Here is a 17,516-nt window from a genome sequence, read left to right as displayed (position 1 = left end):
AAGTCCCAAACGTTTAGTAGCCTATAACCCGCTATTTTGTTACTTTAATCAACACAATGTGTATGTAACTATTATTAATATTATGGGCAGATCAACTTGAAAAGTTCCGCTGGAAATGACAATTACTGAGGAAGTCTTTCGTCAATCGACTGAGTAGAACTGTCTAAATCAGCGCATGCGCAATTCATCCTCAGCCTGCCTCCGTAAGGGTGTCGATTCTCAAGCTGGAACATTGGAGGAAAAAAAGATACTGTATTTTACACACAAAACAGGCAAAAACAAACGGATGTGCTTCAGAAAACGAAACGGCTACCGCCCTCCAGATCATTTTAATGCCAAAATTGTAAGTATTGTCATCGTTAGCGTTTTTCAATAGCATAAACGTTGAGTTTGCCAGTGGATGGTGGGTCCTTTTCCGTTTTTTCCCCCCCGAAGAATGAGTCGTCCTCTGTAAACCCCAACCTTCTGTCTCTACATTTGTTTTTTGTACAGTCTTATGGGCAGGAACTTACTTCTATGGCTTGGTGTAAACGAAGCTTTCCTAGAAATGGAGCGGTTGAATGTATCCGAGATAGACTAATACAGCGCTTATTCGCAGTCGATGAGGGAATGCCGCTTATTTTCGCGTCTCCCGTTTCGCTTCATCAGAATGGGATAGATATCTGGCTGGAATGCTAAACTGAGTTGTCATCTGCTGTAAGATGTATTTTGTGTGCCCCATGCAGTAGTCGTGCGCCCGGTGTGTGTGTGTGTGTGTGTCACGGGCATTACGGGTTTGAATTTTCCTCACAAAAACAATTTGCATAACACAGTATGGTTTCACCACAGCCGATGCTTTAAATCTCTATCCGTAAAGCAGTGTGATCTGATACAATGTTGGTTTGGGGCATTTCAGTTCATCGGAGAGTGAAAGCTAATGCACGGATTATTGCGTTGTATGAAGGGGGATATTTTCAATTCAAACATCTAGGAAGTGGGGGAGGATATGCTCAGGTTATCATTTGTCACTGACATATATCTACGTCTGTATTTCTATCAATGAACCGCATGTTTTACGTAACCAATGAGAATAAACCCCGAACGGTTTTTTTTTTTTTTTTGGTGCGTGCTCGCGTTTATTTTTCGTCTCGAAAGATGTTATCTTTTTCCCTTTAGCTGGCTGTATAGTAAAGCGCGTTCGCGATGCACGCGCGAAACCTTCGGGTGAATGAATTCTGTATGCGCGTTCTCGTCGCGATCGGGGGGCGGGGCCCGCGGTGTCGCGTGGCGGTACAACGCTTTGAACGCGTTCGCGCGTGTCCCTGCAGAAATGGAGGGGAGACACAGAGCTCGCGCAGCTCTGACGTCAGAAAGAGAATTCCCGAGGTTAAGAGATATTTTTGTCCAATCAATGACTGTCTATACGTGACCTTTTGGTTTCCCTGAAGACGTCAAGCCTGGATTTTTATTTGTTGACCACACCACAGGCATGTCTGCTGCTTGACGAAATTAAATGGGTGAATTCAGGTTGATTGCCAAAACAATCTTTGTTGCATTCATTTCCTGTTATCACTGTAAAGCTGCTTTGAAACAATCTGTATTGTAAAAAGCGCTATATTATAAATGAAGATGACTTTGGTTCCAGTCATCTCAGTGGCAAAAAGTGTCCCAATCAACCTGAATTCACCCTAATCATCATTGTGTATGTAGCCTTCTTAGTTTATGGTGACAACAACAAGGTCTATATTTAGCGAAAAGAATGACATGCTTTGAAACACCAAGTAAGCTTCCACGTGGGCATGCCAGTCGAAGCTCAGCTGCTTTGATATCTTCAGCATCTCTGCTGTACCAGGACTCAGGTTTAGTGAGCTTACTTCATTTGTTCCTTAAAGTCGCACTCTTACATTCACAGAGGACATTGTGTTTGCATTGTCTTTGGTGCATTTGGCATTAATTAAACCATATATTACCAGAGAAGAGATAACGTGCTCATGACCAATCTAGTCAGGGGATAAAGACCTTGAAAACTAGCTAAACCAAATTTAAATCAGCAACCAAGAACTGGAGATTAATATTAGTGGTGCTTTAAGGACCCCATTATTTATTGTGCTGATGTATTTGCCATTGAAAAAGCTAGTTTGAGCAAAGTAATTATCTCTCTTTGTCTCTCTCTCTATCTCTCTCTCTCTCTCTTTAAAATAGTCAATAAACTTTAGTTATGTCACAGCCATGAACCATGATTTGCAATATACTCGGCAGTTGCAAGTGGTATTTGATTGGACAAAAATCTGTAGTGCAGGATGAGTCATTTTGAACTTTTTTTTTGTCCGTTATAAGCCAGAAGATAAAAGATTTAAAAAAAAAAAACATTTAAAACGCAAAGCCAGTTTCCTCTATAGAATTATTATTTCTTTAACAGAGGAGGCCCCTTACCCCTTTAATATATATATAAATGTTTTATTTTTTATTAAATTATCTACATATTGAACAAAGATTTCTCTCAATGTAATTTCAGTAAGTTCATTCAATGAAGGATTCGATTCAAACTGGTAACCTCTGGGTTCCTAAAGCAGAAAGTACTTCTTTTTTTTTACGCTACAGTACGTCCACAGTCGAGCGCACACACGAACAGCCTTGCAAAGTATACTTCATTGACTCGTATATGTACACAGGCGTTCGACGCATACACAGTTTTGAGCAATCTCTCGCCACGAGTTGCAACCCATGTAAATATCTTTGTATTATTTCATGCTAGAGTTGTACAAATGAGGGTACTTTATAACCTCTTCGCACAATCTCTCGTCTATGTAGGCCTTCATTTTCGCTGTAGCTTGAATGCGTTCCGGTCTGTTCTGTTTATGTAGTTTTTCTTCGACTACCTTGTGAATCGACGCCCCCAGGGCATGGTTGCCACCTTGTGGATAAACTAAATGATTTTTTATTAACAAAGTTTGGGAGGAGCACATTCAGATAATTAAACCTAATTAAACACCTGTGGAGCGCATTCAGATAATCAAAGCTAATTAAACACGAGTGGAGCACATTCGGTTAATCAACCCTATTAACAAATTAAGAGGTATATGTACAGCTGACTTACCTCTGTTTGTCGACAGTTTAACAGCATCCCTCCACCACCCCATCTCCTCACTTCCAGTCAGTGTTGCCAGATGTATGATAATTATCGTATTTGTACGATAATTTTGACCTCTGTACGATGTACGATCAATAATGGAAAAAAACTTATAATGTACGATAATTTCAGAACTGTGTGACACTTCAAATGATGGTCGTTGTAATCATAGGGCTTCTCATTGATCTAGCTGTGGATTCTACGTCTACCGGCCGGAAGAACGTGTAGAGAGAGGGAGCGAGAGACCTTGTGTGTGTGTGTGCTAGTGTGCCTCACGAAGCGCATGTAAGGACCCAACCAATCAATTGTAAGTGCGGGCAGGCTTTTATCTAGCCTATACTCCCGAACCGAATTAATCAGAACCAGAAGCTTCTGGTACGATCCTTGGACATTTCCAATCTGGCAACACTGCTTCTAGTCCTAGCTACTCTTACAACAACCGGGGGGAGTACTCTGGGTTCGGGCAAAAAATTCTGAGCTCGGAGCCCTCCCACCCGGAGAGCATGCCAATACGCACAATCTTTACTCTGTTTAATTTGACGTAAGTGAGAACTTGTGAATTACTGGAGGAAAAAAAAGAAAAACGCACTTGTGACCGGTTACAAAAATAGGGCAGTGCGCGTACAGTATGCACATACTCTTCTGATGACGGAATTCGCGCCACGCGCACCGTACGCTAGCTAACCCTTGCATACTCGTAAAAAGTCAAGTATACTTTAGCCTTAAGTATTTTTTTATGATTCATTAAAGTTGGCCTGAAACAAAAATTCACACTATTTTCTAAATGCACATTATAGATTTCAAGTTTAATTTTTTAATATATATATTTTTTAACACCGTAATGTTTAATTAAAACGTTATAACTCGTCAGTGAAACGACAGACTTCTCTCTGGTGACGTATGCAGAACACAACTGATGCATTGAACTAAGTCCCCACCCTACATTTTTTCTTTTCCGATAATCTGTTACACTCGAATGTATGTCACAATACTGAAGATAGTCTGCGACTTTAAAATAATCTGTTCATAAGTGTCATTTGTTGATAAATCAGACTACTCTGGTTGTGTTTTATGTTTATTGTGTGCAGCCCGAAAAACAACTGAATAGAAAGATTAATTTTCCTGACATATTTCACAGTACATTCAGGGCTGTACAGTGCGATATATAGCCTATGTCTGTGCGATGAATAAATTCACCACTGTAGAACGCATGCGACAGTTTCTGTAAGCAGTTTGTGTGAAGTGAGATTTTGTTGTAGGGCTGTAACAGATCCGTGATCCGTACGGACCAGGCCCCAATGTTCGGAACGCATGTGTCAGATTAATTGCAAATTAGAGTGAAAGTTAATCATTTGGACGTTTTTTTTTCCTTGACAATTGTAAACCATTCCAGCGCAGGAGGCGAAAGAGAACTTGGTACTCGCGCGCTGTTATCTTTGCATACGGCCACACACACAGAGATGCGCGTTTCAGATAGCATGCAAAAAAACGAATTGATTCCTCTTTTGCACGTTCTGAACAGACACATACACCAAAAATATGTCAAAATGTCACTTACGTCTTAAGTGAACTTAAACAGTTGAGAAAGAAATGTGTACATGAGTTGGATCCGTGCATTAGCTCTAAAAAGTGACAGCAGCCTATAAATACCTGCTAAATGTCATTAATGTTAATCAACAAAAGACAGCTTTAACAAAGATTACACTATATTTAATTTATACAGTGAACACTATGTAGTGTTATTTTACATTTAATTATTACATTTTTGTACCTAAATACTACTGTTAGACCTTACTTTATTCGTAACTTCATTATATTGTATTTATCTATGCTTGTAATTAGTGTATTTGTTCTTATTTCTTTACTGACTGTTCACTTGTCTTTAATAATGTTTGAACTTTTGCTGAACCGATCCGTGACTCAAAAAAACGTAATATGATCTGAACCATGATACGTTGCACTTCCACTCCCTAAAGACAAACTTTTTTCCCTCTTATGCGCTGCAGATTTCTTGGTGATTTCATTCGTGCATGATATGGCATTATGTAAATATAGGCCTATTCACACAGCAAAGTAGCTACTGCTTAAAATTGATTGACATATAGAGTGATAAAGAAACATGAGTGAATAAGAAAAAGCACAAAACATAATTAAGCACTATAAGCTGCGAAAAAGAATTTAATACTCACAGACACATTGACTCAAGCCTTGTTTTTATTTTCATCTAGCACTGCTGACTTACACCTCAGATGTGTTTATAGATGACACACTCGTCGTTTTACTTTCTGAAACGATTGGGGAATTTTTGAGATAAAAGTCCTCTAAACCAACAGAAAGTAGTGGTGAGAAGTAGTTAATGTCAGATCAAATCGTCAAACTTCAAATTTAGTTTTTGATTGTATGTCAAGCATGCTCTGGAAGATTGAACGGTTGTTTTGGAGGGACGTGGATACTTGTATTGAGGCTGTTTGATAAAGAATGTGTGCATTTATTTTTTATTAACAGAGATAGCCTGTACAGGAATAAAGATATATTATGTAAATATATTAAAGTATATTAGTGCAATATATAGCACAGGTAATAGTTATCTTGCTAACATACCATATGCACAAGAAAAATGAAAAATTGTTACTCATGATTTTATGAGATTTCTATTCATATTAATTTCATTTAGTTTGGTCCATAATTTCAAAAACAATAATGATAAAACAATATAACTAAATACACTGTAAGAAAAAAATAATATTTTGGTCACATCGCCCACCCCTAAACGAAAGGTTACTGATGTGAATGATAACATAATTAGCATAGAGTACATACTGTATAGCATGCATGATTTATGGTTGTTTTCAGAAAAGGTTTCAGCCGTTTTTTTCTAGAATTGTGTGGCCTGTGCGACAAAACATTCAACATCTGTAGCACCAGTGCTATGTTCAAAAAAAGTTAACGTACAGCCCTGTATTTTACCACATTCAATTCGAACTGCAGGCATTGAAAGTGATGCAGGAAACACTGCACTAAACGTTAATTATTTGTATTAACTTCAAAGTTTATAGACATGGAGTAAAAGCCACTAGGCTACACTTTTTATGAGACTGTTACGCTGTTCTTTTTCAGGGGGGTAGTGTTTTTGTCACTTTTTATAAGAGTGTGTAAAGTAGACAGGAAATCATGGTCTGGCAAGGTTTTGCATTGTTTTTGCATTTACATATTTTTGTAAGAAATGATGAGTTCCGTCAGTTTGGTTTGCAGATAAGATATCTTTAACCACATCCTATTGCAAGAAAAAAAAATAAAAAACTAATTCTGTCTGCTGTATAGTCATTATTCAACAACAGTTACTGAATGAACAAAACCAGAGAAAATAGAAAAGCAATGTGACCAGTCACTGGAGCAGAATCCTGAATAAATGATTCCCTTATTCAGGGCCTTCAGGGTTGTGCAGGGTTCATAAGGGGCTAGTCGTCCTCTCTGAAGCACTAATTCAACCAGAACACTGCTAAGCAAACACAGCTCCTTTTAAAACAAAAAGTGTTTCGCCATTGCAAATTGCAAAGGTGGCATTTTTACATTATGTATAGTAAGCTAAAGTTAAACGTCTAGCTAGTTGTTGTTGCTATAGAGCTGGTAAGTCCCGCCCCTTCCGCTAATCCCCCTGGACTTCTAGGTTGAAAAATCGTCAATGCAAGTGAATGGGAGAAAATAATTATTTTCTGGTCCCGTTTGAATTTTGCCATGAATGTGAACATATGTTGTCTGTGAATTTTTTTATATAACTTTTCGTGTAAAGAATGCTACAATTTAGCGGGTAGAAGTTTGATACGGTTAGACTTTGTGTGAGAGCACTTTGTGGACTACAACTCTTCGCTGCTTTCGACGCGTTTGAAACGTCAACACCACTAGCACACGGCTCTAGCTCACGGATCCCGCTAAACAGTGTCTTTGGTGCACTTCACCTCCTTCTTTCAGGGAGGGGACAAAATTGTTGAGGTTGGTGAAAACCACGGGTAAGTCAACTTTATGGGGTGACGTCACATAGGCGACATGTAGTCTTTCTCGTTATGTCTTTTCCACAACTGCTAGCCGAAGAATCGTACCATATACTGTCAAACTCGTAACATGAAAAGTTATATAAAAAATTCACAGACAACATATGTTCACATTCATGGCACAATTCAAACGGGACCAGAAAATAATTATTTTCCCCCATTCACTTGCATTGACGATTTTTCAACCTAGACGTCCACTTGGGGTTTTACGGATGGGCGGGACTTACCAGCTCTATAGGGGATTAATTCATTGATTCATTGATTGATTCATTCATTCACTCATTATTTTGGAGGTGGTATTAGGGGGCAGAACATTCTCATCCTTGAGAACATTTGATTGGATGAAAATCTTTGTAGTGCTGTCATGACCTAAACGTTTCTTTTTTTCTTTTTGCATTTCTTTGTGTACTAGAAAAACAGACAGTAAACACGTCTTTCTATACTAAATTCAATAAATGACTCTTCTGATGTGTTGAACTTTGTGAATGACGGGCATGAAGGTTCAAATTGCACACTAATCACTTTTGGCTTCTATAGGAAGACTGTCTATGTAATATGTAGTTTATTTGAATAAAAGTGTCAGTTAAATGATATTTGATTATATTGTCAATAAAGATAAAATGGTTGAAAAGGGAAGGATTGGGTTGTTTGTTGATAAAGGGACAAATGCTGTCCAGGAAAGACCAAAAATGTTTTTCATGATACTGCTTGTTTTATGATGAAACACAATCCTGTTGTCATTGCTCGGAAAACCCAAGCCCCGACATGAACGCCTTGCTTGTCAAAATAATTTCGATAGGCATTGTTTTCACATCATATGCTGGAGTAAAACTTGATAAATAGTTTTACAGTCTTTCAGTGAGGAGTTGAATCAGGACCCATCCCTGACAAAGTACTTTTGTGCATAGTTTTTTTAAAGATGAGGTCATGGCATCTTTTGACTCTAGCAAATGAAAGATGAATATGCGACAAAATACAATTGAGTTGTGTCAACAAGCATAGGCCTATTTATTGTGCTGGATACCAAACTATGCATGATTTTGTAGCACTTTACTATTTGCATTTAGCATTGTTTATATCCCTGCTGTCCGTAACCCTGACAAATTTTGGGGTCACGACCCAACAGTTGAAAGCCGAAGAATTCAAGTGTAAACAACTTGAGTTCATTGCGCCATTGTTGTTTTGTCAGTTTTCATGTGTTGGTCTGAGGAAAAGTTTGGAGTGCAAGTTCCCAGCATTAACCTGGTGTCGCTGTAAGAAAAAACTGAGTTTAAGGATGAAGCTCGAGTCATTTCCCTCTCTCTCTTTCTTTCTTTCATCACACTCTACTTTCCTCTTGTCTTCTCTCTTTCACAATCACACTCTTTCACACTCTTCTCTGTCACTTTTCTTATACTTCCTGTTTCTATTTCTCACTTTACACTAATTTTACGGCTATGATTATCACATTCTCCATTCCAATCCATCATGTCTCGCAAAATATTTACTCACCCACCTCATGTCTTTCTAAAACTACATGACTTCATACTGGAAGCTATTTTCCATGCAGCTTTCAAGCTTCAGAAAAAAGGTCAAAAACTCCATAAAAGTGCCATAAAGTGGTTCTTACAAATATTTCAAGTGTTCTGAAGTCAAATGATGACTTTTTTTGAAGGACCTTTGTGAAGAAAATAGACTAAAATTTTAAGTCATTATTAATGAAAAGCTCACTCCGTTTTTCTTAGCGCATTCATGTGAATTGTAACATCTGATTCATGAACCAGCCGTTCATTTTAAACAGATAATTTCATTGAATCAGTTGGTTTGGTTCACAAAATAAGTCTAAATGATTCATTTACAAATTGACTCAAGTCAACAGCCCTCTGTGGGGGAGATTATAATCTTAATTATCTCAACTAATGATCATTTTAGTCTGTTCCTCTCACAAATCTTTTATATGTAGACTTAGATTAATATAAACAACTGTTACGAAACTTTAACGGTGCTTTTGTGTCGTTTTTGAAAATTGAAAGCTATTCTATGTAACTGCATTGAAAAGAGCAACCAGCACTGTCTTCAAAATATCTTCTTTTATATTCCACAGAGAAACGAAAGTCATACAGGTTTGGAACAACATGCGGGTGAGTAAATCATGACAGAATATTCATTTTGGGTCAAACAGGTCTTTGCTCTTTGCTATGGAAAACCAGTTTAGTTTGGTCATTTGTCAAGTGTCCAAATGCCATTTCCTGACACATACATCACTAAAATATCACATTTTGTCCGTAGAGAGGCTGGCTAACAGAGTCCACACCCTCCCTCATACTTTTAGCGCTTATGTTTTTGCCTTCCATCTCTGTTTTTTTCTTACGCATGTCCTCGCCAATGTCCGCTTTTCTTCCCCAGTCTTCTGTTGAACGTTTCCTCTTTTCATGTGTAGCTCCCCTTCCTCCTCTCTCCTTCACAGAGTTAAAAGGGAAGTAGGAGATTGTGGCCATAGCAGACTCAGCAGTGCCTTTAGTTCCCTGCGTAGTCACAAACCCCTCTCCGGAAAATCTAGTGGAGGTTAGCTGACAGTCCAGAGATATTATCTAACCCCTAAAACCTGGAGCCATGTAAGTATCAGTAGACCTGATCTATAGTTCTATTTAAAGTTCATAGTTTTAATACGCATATTGGTATATTGAGGGCAGTGAGATTACATTTGTCCTTCTTAGAATGGCAATAACAGTAGTGTTTGTTGAAGTAGTTGTATCAGTGGCGTTAATATTAATTAAATATGGTAATACGTATTAATAAAAGCAGAGCGTTTTCATATTTGGGATCGCATGCCAGTTTCTCACTGGGTTATGAACTCACTGACCTTCTTAGCTCACATCTGTGTGCATCTGAGAGTGGCACAGGATCTTGGCAGCTGGCTGAACATCTGGGGCTGATTTTTTTCATGATTTGTGGGTGATTCTTGGTAGATTTTTATTTAACGTCAGACGACAGGTCATAAGCTTTATGTGGTGATTTAGTAAAGTTTGATTTTGGTTAAGACAGAGTTCTCAAAAGGTATTAGACTTGGATTTTTAGAATAATATATTTAATTTCATGTCACTTGTGTGATTTTCTGTACATTATGGATTCGATTAGTATGCGCCACATTTGATTTAATGTGAATAGGCTGATGTAAATAGTTTAGCCTACAAAACATTGAAAACACATCTTGCCAGAGTTTTTCAAATGAAGTTCAGTGGAAGAGAAGCTCCAAGAAATGTTGGTTGTGAAAAACAGACCTGACCTGTGACATTAAGATACAACCTATTGAACAGACTGTGCTTCATTCCCAGGGTTCATATTGGCCCTGGAAAATTGGAAATATCAGAGAATTTCAAGTGTAATTTATAGGCCTGGAAAAGTCATGGAAATTAATGAAATCATAAAAAGGAGATTGAAAGGTCATGGAAATGTCTTTAGTTAATATAATTATGGTAAATAATTGCCATTCACTGGTCAGAAGATGCAAGAACATTCAGAGCCCTTTTATCCATTCATGTCAAATTAAGATAGATACATAAGCTAAATAAACTGAGACGATGAGTTGTAAACTGTCAGAAGTGGTTGAGGGATGAGGCAAGGACTCAGTCGCAGAGTTTAATGGGCTTTTTAGGAAAAAGAAAACAAACAATCAAAAATTACCCCATATGGGAAACACTGTCCAACAGTAAGGCAAGGCTCGATACAACAGCGAAGATATGATGACAATCTGGCAGAAGAAAGAGCAAACGGAGAATAAATAGGGAAGGAAATAAGGGTAGAGAGGGAGAGCAGGTGGGGCAAATGAACTGATAATCAGATAACAGTGAGGGTGGGGTCAAGACATGCTGCCTTCACCTGCTGTCGGAAATGTCTTACTTCCCCACTTCTGAATTCGTGATTAAGTCGCGTTCAGGTACTTAGTTGCTGGAAAGAATAGGATGGAGGACATTAGGTTTATTCTTGCCTATTTATTGGGGAAATCTTATTAAAGCCAAAATGTATTGAAGACATTTAATTTTAATCTAAATGTCTATATAAACTATACTAAACTTAATACTATAACTAAACTAAAAAAAACTGTATAAACATTCACTGGAAGGGCCTGCATTTTGTTTTGGAAAATGGGGTTTGGGGGGAAATTCCCCCCTTAGATGACTCTTGTGGGTGGAGGGATTTTTTTAGACATGCTTTTTTATTATTATTATTACATTTATCAGCTAAATGTTTGCTTACTCGTTGGTTTTTGTTTTTACAATGGGGTAATTTTGTTGCGCAATAGCTTACACATAGCACAAGGAAGCATGATTTCAAAAAAAAGTCAAGCAGTCAAATTGCAAATAGTAGCACAAATAAATACAATAGAATATAAATGACAAGATATACGAGAAGATATAAATGACATAAGCAGTGCTTTAAGTTTTTCAGGTAGGTCTAACAGTAGTGTTCCAATGTAATCCAATGTAAAATAACACTGATTAGTCTTCATTGTATAAATTAAATACAGACTAATCCTACCAATTAAATCTACAAAAGTCTGGGTCTGTAAGATTTTTGTAATGCTTTTATTCAGCAAGGATGCATTTAATTAAATGAAAAGTGAAAGTAAAACCATTTACAGTACAAATGTTTTCTATTCTTCCAAGAATCCTGAAACATGTATTATGGTTTCCACAGAAATATTAAGCATTACAACTGATTTCAACTTTGCTAAAAAAAAAAAAAAAACTTGAGCATCAAGTCATCATATTAGAATGATTTCTGAAGGATCATGTGACACTGAAGACTGAAGTAATGCGCTTTTTTAACATATTCATATAGAAGTTATACATTTTTTAAAAATCGAATAAACAGACAGTTTAATGCTGTTAAAACTGTTTTACTGTATTTTATCAAGAGAGTCTTCTCTCAAAAACATGAACAAATTGTGCCGACCCCAATCTTTTGAACAGTAGTGTAAATGTGGGAATGGACATGGACAAGCAGTTTGAAATGGAATGGAAGGATGGATGTGTCATTTTCTCTGTTAAATCTCATACAATGGTGAATTTGTTTGCAGATGTTTTCATTTTAATCTCTCCCTTAACAATATTATTTAAAAACCTAACGTTTCTGCCACCATATGCTCATTTCAGTAGACAATTAAAATGAACATGCCTGACTAAATTAGCTTAATTCATAAAACACAAAGTCATAGATTTAATTGTGAGCATTTGCTTGATGTGACTAATATAAAGTCTTTCTCTCTTTTTCTCCCTCACCGTTCTCTCTCCCTATTTGTGTGTGTGTCTGTGTCTTACTGTTGCCCTGTTTGTGTGTTCCTGTGCATTCCGGCCTGTGCTATATGTGTTTGCGTGTGAAGGAGAGGTCCGCGGCCTGCGGGGGGATGACATGCATGTGTCCAGGCATTTAACATCATTGAGGATTTTAAGACTAGTAGGCTGCCCTCCGCCAAGCCATGATGGACATTCTGGTAACTGGCCCTTTTCTCTCATTGCTGTTTGTGTTTGGGGTGTTTTTGTGGTGGTTTATTTGCGTATTAATGGAATGAAGAGTGTTCTGATGTGGTTTGTTCATTTTGGTTTCTTCAAGTGATGTCCTGATCGATACTGATGGATATTGTTTGTTGTATCCAGGACCAGGCGGAAATGGAATTAGAAACTCCATTATTCACAAAGTTCCCTTTTTGTTGAAGGGTTAGTTCACCCAAAAATGAACATTCTGTCACCATTTATTGTCAACATTTACCCATATGTCGTTCCAAACCATCTGGGGAACAGAAAAGAAGATCTTTTGAGAACATGCAATAGAAGTCAGTTCTTTTGTGTTCTAGAAAATGTGAACTCCGCCTGGTCCTGGTTATACCCATATATCATGATGTGTGTTTTCTTTTCTTCACTGACGATGCTTTTTGTGTTTGATACTTGAGAGAATTATTCTGGTCGTTGCTGGAATTTTTTTACTTTACAGCATGTGAAGTCTCTCCCGGTCTGCTCTCTTCTCCTTGAGTCTCCTCTTTTCTCCTCACATCTCATCTGGTCTCCTCTGCTCTGTTCTCCTCTCCTTTTTTCCACATCTTGTATCCTGTCCTTTCCCTGTTCCACACACACAAACACACCAATTTATAAAAACCTCCCATAAACGTTTTTTTTTTTTTTATTATTTTTTTTATGAGCCTAAATTAAGCTAATTATAATTACTATGTCCCACAAATCATTCTTTGACATTTTTATTAAGCCAGTATCTGTCTTCATCACGATTTGAAGATGTTTCACTACATTTCTGGTATTTTCAGAAAGGTGTCACCCCTCAAAAGCGTGCACACACACACACACACACTCACGCTTCCGCCCTGGCTAGTTTCGGTCCATCAAAGCTCACAGAACAGCAGAGATGGATGGAAAACAAGAGATCCTGAGATGTTCATTAAGAGACAAAGACTGCAGGGAAGCTAGGAAGACAGCGAGAGAGACAGAAAGGAGAAGTCTGAAGAGGAGGGAGGGAGTGATAAGTCACATGATTCATGGCCAGTCCGCCATGGCATCTGGATAAAGTTAGAGGAAAGCAAGATTTAGATCTAAAAACAGACAAGCAGACAGACATTCATTCTATGTGGGTGTGTGTGTGTGTGTGTGTGTGTGTAAGGGAGTTTTCCTCTCGTCTTTAATAGCACAGAGCAGCTTACTCATATCTCCAGTTTATTTAGTTGCATGTCTTTCTGCAGAGCACCTCCCAACTCCATAGACTAAAGTTTTGCTCACATATTTGAATATAAAGCAAACATTCTCTCTCTCTCCCTCCCCTTCTCCTGGGTTAAGTTTCTTGCCCTCAGGAGATCTCTGAGTTTCTCACGCTTGATGCCAGGTTGGGGGTTCTCTGTGCTAGTGCTCTCAAGCCTGTTGGTTTTGATACTCCTTTTAGAAAACAAGCGGCCAGGTCTTTTTTATAAGGGATGGAGGTGGTGCAGCCTATAGTGGATCTGGGCTGGTTTCCAGAAAGCTCAAGGTTTCAGTCCAACAAGGATTGATTCATGCTGTAGTGATCATGCATGAACGTTGCAGAAACATGGGCTGTGTTTGCAACAGAATGCATATTGTGCAGTACAGTATCCACCTTATTTTGCAAAACGCAGGAAGTTAGCTATTTTCTTGTGATGTGTGAGATTTCTGATTCATTAGCTGCTAAAGGTAAATAAGTAGAAGAATATCAAAGTGCAGTAAACGGTAAAACTATTTGTGCTATAAACCAGTATGTGTTTATAATTCTGATAAAGAAATTAAAATAATATGATAACAGATAACAAATAAGAAATAAATAATTAAATGGAATCTACATTAGCAGTAATGTTAGTGGCTAACCGCTGAAGATACTGTTAAACTTCTTAAATTTGGTTGGATTTTGAAAAGTGAATTGATGTCACCCAGTTAGTTGATTGTTGGGTACGCACCCAACAGTTGAGTTGTTTGAGTTGATTTGTTGAGTTGTTTGGTTGAGTTGCAGTGTGAGTGTTTCTGCTCAGGCTCATGCTGTAACCTCTAAACAAACGTGATAGTTTAGTCATGTGACCGAGTGGAATTGAAGTTACAAGTGCGGCTCTGTGTTGCTTTAAAGGGCTGTTATGTGTGTTTGCAGTGATTTAAGACCAAAGCGTAGCCAGTTCCTGGTGGGCCGCTGCTCTGCTGTGGTTGCTCTTCAGTAAAACCACTTCCTTTTCTCATTGGTTCTTTGAGGCAGCTCCCTCTTATTTGAAACTCTTACTTTCGTAGACCACTAATGCTTCTTTTGTACATCTTAAGTCCTTGTTTTGTTTTGTTTTTACCTGTTAAATGTGGAGCGGTTACAACATTGCCACTGGCTAAATTGAACTCAATTCTCTTCACATGTTGATATAAGCACCGTAAAAAGACATCCTGAAGCTTCAGGACTAGTACAGTTAATGATGACTAGAATCACACAGTGTACTGATGATCATGGGATGGCATGTGAGGAGTTCATGCACTATTAATGGGAAAAGAGGCCAACGTGGCCACTGTTTCCCAACTCCCAGCAGGAAGTTGAAACACTGTCAGTCTTGTTCAAAATTGGTGGATCCGGGAAAGGCCCCTTTGGTCTTCCTAACTTAATAAAATCATTTTCTGTATTCAATCGCTAGTTTGGACTGTAACAGTTACAGTTCACATATGCCCTGTTATCTCCAGAGGTCGTGACCTTTTGCTCCCCCATAAGCTGCAGGATAGGAGCTGTTGTATTGACTCTCAGAGGAAGCTGCTTTGTGAGGCTGACTGTGACCACGGACACGGGATGCTTCTGTTTTTTAATGCCAGCTCTTGATGTGGCACGTGTTCGCTCAGAAGTCACTCAAGTGTCATGTCATGTGTCAATGTTATTAGCAAACACTGGCATGACAGAAACCTCAGCTTCTCGTCATGTAATTTGCGGAAAGTTTTTCAAACTTTTTTTCAGATCAAATAAAACTATTCTGACATGCTTATATATATATATATATATATACACACATTTATAAGTTTACAAAATATTTATATTTCATATAAATGTGGCTCTTATGAACTTTATATTTATCGAATAATCCTGAAAAAAATCACAGTTTCCACAAAAATATTAAGCATTGATAATAATAATAAATGTGTCTTGAGCATCAGATCAGCAGATTAGAATGATTTCTGAAGGATCATGTGACACTGAAGACTGAAAATGCAGCTTTTCCATCACAGGAATAAATTACTTTTTAAAATATATTCAAATAGAAAGCAGTTATTTTAAATTGTAATAATATTTCTGAAATGACTGTTTTTGATCAAATGAATGCAGCCTTTGAGAATTGTTTAAAAAACAATAAAATTTCTTTCCGAATGTTTGAACATAATATTGAATATAATATAATATAGGCTAATATAAGTAAATTACACTGTAAAAATGATTTTTCGAAGTTGTAAATATAACAGATTATTACATTTGACAAGAAAATGGTATTTCAGTCTTTCTACTACAAATTTAACTTTTAATTCATTGTTACTTGTCGTTTCTGTTTATATTTCTGAAATTTTCCAGCATTTTTGAGTGAAAGTGGTTTCAAGTAAATCCTACACCAATTTTGTTTCTGTGTATATGCTGAAATGACCAAATCTGCATCTTCACGCTGCTGTGTAATAAATAGGATGTGTTAGATGAATTACCTAACCGAGCTCGTTGTGCTGAGATGTGTGCTCTTTGATAAAGAGGGTATTTGGAGTTGTGCACGGATGTTAGCTTTAGATGTGGTGTTGTGGACTCATTGTTTGTCAGGACATCTGGTTTGATCTGGTGAGAGGTGAGCATCTAGAAAGAGGAAGAGGTTGCGGCTGACTCATTAGATTTCAAGCGCCGTGTGCCACTTACAACATCTGAAGAGTTACAACACTTCCTTTCCTCTCCTGTTCCTTTATCTGTACTCTTTACACTTGAAACTGTTAGTACAATGTCATGGTAGTAAACTGTAAACGTAACACTGGGTTGTACACTATTTCACATTGCAAAAGTGTGAACCCTGGAGTGGATTAATGTTTTTAGTACTGGACAGCAAAGCATGTACAAAGTGCCCAGAAATATTTAACAAAATTTTATTTATTAATATTGAAATAAGCATTTTAATAGTTTAATCCATGATCAAGTACAATGTACAAAGCCTTAGGGTGCTCATGATAGTTTTCATAGTTGAGGTCTTCGTTTCCCGTGTGACTGTACGAAATGAGCCGAAATTTACAGTGGGATCTCCTTACATGGACATCAAACTACAAATCCTGACAGTTTTAAAAATATCTATTGGCCAAATAAACTATTAGTGTTATAATACTATGTGGCTGTTATTTCACACAAGGTTTTCGGCTTTTCCAGGGTGAGTTGATGATTTAAGGGAGAATGTTAATGCACTCTTAGCTCACAAATCTTTATGCTGGCGTAGGTTAGTGTGTGTGAAGATCTGAAAACTCGTTCTCTTTGTTTCACTGGGAGCTTGAGTTTCAGAGCCTGTTAGAACAAGACCAGAGTTAGCAAATGCTCTTCTCCTCTGTGAAATTTTGTGGTGTGTTTTTTTTATTTTGTCTTGTCCTCTGTTGTTTTTTGTTTGTCTTAACTTTTGTTTTTTTGTCTTGTTTTCTTTATGTTGTCTTGTATTGTGTTTTTTGGTCTTTTCCTGTCTTGTGTTCTGTTGTTTTTTGTCTTTTTTGTTTTGTTTTGTTTTTTGTCCTGTCTTGCCTTGTGTTGTTTTTTGTTTTGTCTTGTCTTGGGTTGTTTTTTTGTTTTGTCTTTGTCTTGGGTTGTGGTGTTTGTCTTCTTTCGTTTAGTTTTTTTTTGTTTTGTTT

The 17,516-nt window shown here is 37.5% G+C and overlaps 1 protein-coding gene across 8 annotated transcripts in view; it reads left to right on the top strand.

The window, feature by feature from the left end:
* Window positions 1-207: 207 nt before the first annotated feature.
* The window catches only part of rgs19 (regulator of G protein signaling 19), a 39,689-nt gene continuing 22,380 nt past the window's right edge, over window positions 208-17,516 (top strand). For 2 of the 8 annotated variants that reach the window (XM_081386690.1, XM_081386688.1), the window contains exons 1-4: window positions 243-343; window positions 9,242-9,278; window positions 9,605-9,752; window positions 12,521-12,631. In XM_081386690.1, the coding sequence (XP_081242816.1) occupies window positions 12,617-12,631 (15 nt within the window). In that variant the 5' untranslated portion in view covers window positions 243-343; window positions 9,242-9,278; window positions 9,605-9,752; window positions 12,521-12,616. Of the gene's footprint in view, window positions 344-9,241; window positions 9,279-9,604; window positions 9,753-12,520; window positions 12,632-17,516 lie in introns of all 8 variants that reach the window. The other 6 variants (XM_081386692.1, XM_081386691.1, XM_081386687.1 and 3 more) reach the window with 4 other exon arrangements.

Source organism: Scardinius erythrophthalmus (genome assembly GCF_964197995.2).
Source record: "Scardinius erythrophthalmus genome assembly, chromosome: 15".
Taxonomy (NCBI): domain Eukaryota; kingdom Metazoa; phylum Chordata; class Actinopteri; order Cypriniformes; family Leuciscidae; genus Scardinius; species Scardinius erythrophthalmus.
Note: the sequence above shows the minus strand (reverse complement) of the source record. Positions and strands in the feature narration are given on the sequence as shown.